The sequence below is a fragment of the Populus euphratica genome, unplaced genomic scaffold, assembly GCF_000495115.2.
Source record: "Populus euphratica unplaced genomic scaffold, PopEup_1.0 scaffold100.1, whole genome shotgun sequence".
NCBI lineage: Eukaryota > Viridiplantae > Streptophyta > Magnoliopsida > Malpighiales > Salicaceae > Populus > Populus euphratica.
The window spans coordinates 486,094-491,151 of record NW_011499985.1 but is presented as its reverse complement, the minus strand read 5'-3'; the positions used below and the strand labels follow the sequence as shown (position 1 = coordinate 491,151).

General features: G+C 31.7%; 1 protein-coding gene across 2 annotated transcripts in view; it reads right to left on the bottom strand.

The window, feature by feature from the left end:
- LOC105140056 (fasciclin-like arabinogalactan protein 3) overlaps positions 1–703 on the bottom strand; it is a 1,906-nt gene extending 1,203 nt beyond the window's left edge. Inside the window, exon 1 of one of the 2 annotated variants that reach the window (XM_011046729.1) lies at positions 1–703. In XM_011046729.1, coding sequence (XP_011045031.1) covers positions 1–413 — 413 coding nt within the window. In that variant the 5' untranslated portion in view covers positions 414–703. The other variant, XM_011046728.1, reaches the window with a different exon arrangement.
- Between the last annotated feature and the right edge of the window lie 4,355 nt (positions 704–5,058).

Here is a 5,058-nt window from a genome sequence, read left to right as displayed (position 1 = left end):
GCTGAACCGAATTTGATTCCCTCAGCAGTTCTGCTAATATTCAAGAAACCTTGTCGATCATCTGCAGCGCCACTAGCTTGGTACAAGGTGGTGACGATAGTGCTGGCCTTTTTAAGTTTTGAAAGCTTTATTTGATCATAGTAATCAAGAATTACATGCGCACTCAAGATCCTCTTGGCAATGTCCAAGGGTCTTCCATTGAGCCCACCAATGGAGCTATTATCGAGAGCAAGCACAGTGATGGTTTCTCGGCTGCTCATTTCCTTGGCGAGCCCGCTTTGGGTTAGGAGATCATTGAAGCCAACAAACTCAGGGTATTGTGCAAGGATCTTGGTGATGTTGAAGGCCGTGGAGGTTGAGGAGATTAAGCACAAGATTGCAATGAAGAGGAGGGAAGAGACCTTGGAATCCATCTTTATGAAAGGATGCTGCCAAACCCTTCCTCCTTATTATTAATATTATTGCCTCTTCTGTTGGAATTCGAAGCAGAAAATGCTGAGACCTTTATAGGCATGTTGAGATGCTGACCAGAAATAAGATGCTGACCAATTGATGGCCGAGAATGAATTTCTCTTACAGATCAGGATATATGAGGTTTCGAATTTGCATGTCATCAATCATGATGTGTTGTTTGGTTGGGCTTTAACAATGGAACGTGATTTTAGAGAGTTGTTGATTATTAGAAATGCTTTCAAGGACTAAATTTAGAGCTTTCTATTTCAGTGTTGTCAGGATTGCTCTGTAAATACCTAACCTTCCATCTAATTAATCTAACCCTTATTTCCTATTTCCAATTCCAATTTCCTAACAAGTTTGAGTACTAATTTTATAATAATAGACATTTTATTTGATAATATTATCTAAAATGAGATTATTTATATTTTAAATCAGATGAAACTCGATAATTTTCTAACTTATTTTTAATTTAACCTAAATTTCAAATTAAATTAAGTGTGATATAACAGATAAATACCTAACCTTCCATCTAATTAATCTAACCCTTGTTTCCTATTTCCAATTCCAATTTCCTAACAAGTTTGAGTACTAATTTTATAATAATAGACATTTTATTTGATAATATTATCTAAACTAAGATTATTTATATTTTAAATCAGATGAAACTCGATAATTTTTTAACTTATTTTTAATTTAACCTAAATTTCAAATTAAATTAGGTGTGATATAACTCAATATAACTTGATAATGAGATCTAATCAAAACTCAGATAATTTTTTAAAAAATATAATTTTAAATTAAATAGAATTAACTTTTCAAGTTTATGATCCAAGTAAAATTAGATTTAATAGCTTTAATGTTGATAATATTGCCATGATATTTCTAAGCCATTGAAAGCAATGACAGTTACTCGGTGTTCATGTTTAAATTATTTCCTAATTAAGGGGATGTCATGAGATGAACAAAAGGGAAGCAAATGATTGAACAGACATGGAATGGGGCAAAATTTAATCCCATCAAAATTGGTTATGAGCTCATGTTGGGCTATTTTTGGTCAAGCAAAGTGTTGGGCTTGGAGAATTGGGTAGGGAAATCAAACCCATAAATGAACAGGCCATTTTGTAGATTAGGAATTCGAAGTCCACGAACTTCAGTTTCAAAGAAGCCTAAGGGTGCCTTTTTAGCATCGGTGATGATGATTTATTGACAATATCTATAATAATAACAAGAACAGGAATAATCCCCGCATTAGGGAGGCTTTAGTCGGTTAGTTAACATAAGATTTTATATTATATTTATAATGAAATGTAAATTTATAATACTAATTAAACATTAACACATATATGAAAAATAATTTTAATCTCTTAAAAATTCTTGTGTATATATATATATATGTAAATAATCTATTTTTCTTGTGGGCTACAATTACTATTATTATCCTTAGAAGTTAATATCAGTAAATTTGAGTGTTTTTACATATTTAAAATTGATATATTTTCATTATTTAAAAACACAATTATACCAAATTACATCAAAGAAGGTTCGAGATAAGAAATTATATTTGATTGATATCTTTTATAAATTATAATTGTGTATTGTTTAGAACAAATAAATATTAATTTTAAATAGAAAAAAGGATCGAATATGATATAGATAGACAATATCATTTACTTTATAATCATTAAGTAGGTGTTCAGCACTGATATGAATATATGATTTTTATAATTAATATTTAGTGGGGATACTTTTCCGAGCTTTCATGACCTTCTAATACACGTAATTCAGAGTCGCTCTCAAAATTAATCATTAAAAAATAAAACCATTTCAAAAGATAGGTTTAATAAAGTCTAGTAAGTTAAAAGGAATAAATACCCTTCTCATTGCACGCCGTATTTATTCTTCTTGGATGAATGAATGGGAATATGGCTGTACCAAATAAAGATTGCTCTAATATTTAACAAAGTAATTAAGAATTAATCAATCCCAATGTAATTCTTGTTCCATCTCCTTTCAACTTTTCCAATATTCCCCTGAAAGCTAGATTTCTTCACGGTACTTCCTGCTAATTCGAGTTATACCTCATCTAATAGCCTTTAACTTTGGTACTATTCTCTTAATCTTGCTTTACGTGACTAATATGTTAATAAGTGCCCCAAATGTTAGTAAGCACATATGCTGTCTACTCTTAATATATTGCTTGTTGCTCTTCTATAGAATTCTGTCGAACTCTTTGATGGTTTTTGTGCACAGGTAATTGGATCGCTCTCTAAGAAAAAGAGAAGAAAAGGTAAGGGCTAATACACGTTGTCTTCCATAAGATTGCTTAACTATAGTTTAATTAACTAATTAAGTCAATGATAATCCTTGGGTTGTCGGGTATTTATACCTCGAAGGGCCAATTTCCTTACAAAACCTTTTTAGTAAATAATTGTGAATGTGATTAGGTACACATCCCTTCAAGGGTCCCCAAACCCTCCCCCCTTTTGCTCTCTCAACATTCTCTATGATGAGATCATAGCCGCCAAGCACATCTTCATCGTTATTTGTAAACATAAAGATCGAGTAAACATATGTTTATAGAACAATTTTGAAATAAATTTTCATTCAAAATAGGAAATACAAATATATTTTTTATACCATCTTTTATATTCCAAGATAATAATCAAATACTATAAAAAATAACTCTAAATAACCATTCTAGCTTTCACTAAAAAATAAAATCAGATCGGTTTTAACCCACAGAGTACTTATATAAAAACAATTAGATTCTCATAACCAGTATTATAACATTAAACAGTTTATGCTGCAATTGACATCATAGCCTTAAGAAATAGCCAATCTACAGACCCCATTGGATGAAATTAGTTTGAAAATTAAACACAAAAATTTCAAATTATTAGGTTTTGATGATCAGCATGACATATACATATCAAAGCGACACGCTATACCCTTTTCTTTTGATTCTCAATGGGAATTGGATAAAAACAAAGCCTATTGATAAGGATCATGAAAGTGGTAAAATTGTCCCGCCCAGCCATCCAAATCCCCTTTGTAGCTAGAAAGTGAGGATTAAAAGGAGGCTGAAATACTGGCTGAAGCACGAGGATAAAAAAAAAAGAAAAGGGGGAATTCTTGACGATATGATTTTGTCGTCCTCCAAAATTCTAGCAAATTCATGAGCAGACAAGTAAATGATTAGGATTGACATGGATACGACAAAACGATGTATCTTGGTGCAAACTAGCTAAGCACCTTCCTTTACATATGTTGTCCTGTTCCTTATTCCATGCAAGCTTATTTTCTCTGGTTCTGTCTCTCTCCGATGCCCTAGGGTGCATGTCACCGGCCCTGTGCATTTCCTTTTTATCCAGTTTTGATTTTTATAGTATCTTCAGGTAATTTTTTTATTTTTTATTTTTATAGCATGTAATTTTTTAATGAGATTAAGTCTTTTTATTTGGATTTAATTTAAACCAATTACATATGAACTGATAGGTATATGGATAGATTTTCTCTCTACATGTCGCTGTCCTTAGATTGGCATACGAAATCATGTTTCTCTCCTACACATATTCTGATAAATTAAAATAGTGTTTAATTGTTGTTTTAAAATAAAAAATATAAAGATAATTATGATAAAATTGTTATTTAGAGATGAAAGAAATTCGTTCAAAAATTATTATAAAAACAAATTTATTTTTATATCTTCAACTAAATAAATTTTTGTTTTTTTTTTTTTTTTTTTTTATATTAGAACACTAACTATACACAAACCTAAGGATAATATAAGTAAGATCGTGCTATTTAAAATATTAGATAAGCTGGTGAAAAGTTTGTCCTGCGTGCATATTATTGATCATAAACACAACATTGATGTGCTGATCATGTGTATGGAAAAGGGGATAAATTAACACTGGGAATTAGCAGTATGATTCTCTCATTCTCTTTTGGTCCTTGAAATGCTTGTTTCCAGCATAACAGCTGTGGTTGGAATCACCTAGAACTAAAAAGTCATATGTGGTGTGACAATGTTAAAAGTTGATCCAAATCCTAATGATAAACGGAATCACAAATTTTATTTTTTCATTTTCTTCTGAAGTGTACATATCTTTTTTCATGCCCAGGAAAAATAAAATAAAGAAATGCATGACAGATGGAGCTGGAGAGGGTGGTGGGGGGATGGTGTTATAAAAAAAACATAGAAGGATGTCGGCATCACTTAGGGTTTCACCAAATCATAATATATGCACACACACACACACAAACAGGGTTTGTGTCAATTAGGACTTTGTGGTATGCCTAAAGAGGAACAAGAGCAGCAAAGGTTGACCTTCTTCTTGAGGGTTTGGATTGTTAAAGGCATGCACAAATTCTCAGTAACTTCACAATGGGGAACTGGAATCAAAAGGTTTGAGAGAGTTCAGGACCACACTATCCCACAGAGTCTTCCAAAACATAATCTAGGACTGCGTTGTTTGTCCATTCTCTTTTTTCCTTGTTTTAACAGGTCGTGACTGATCATGCAGGAGAATAATCAATACTCTATTAATTGATCCGCAAATTCCAAATATTAGCTTGGAGAATAATCTCCCATAGTACTAC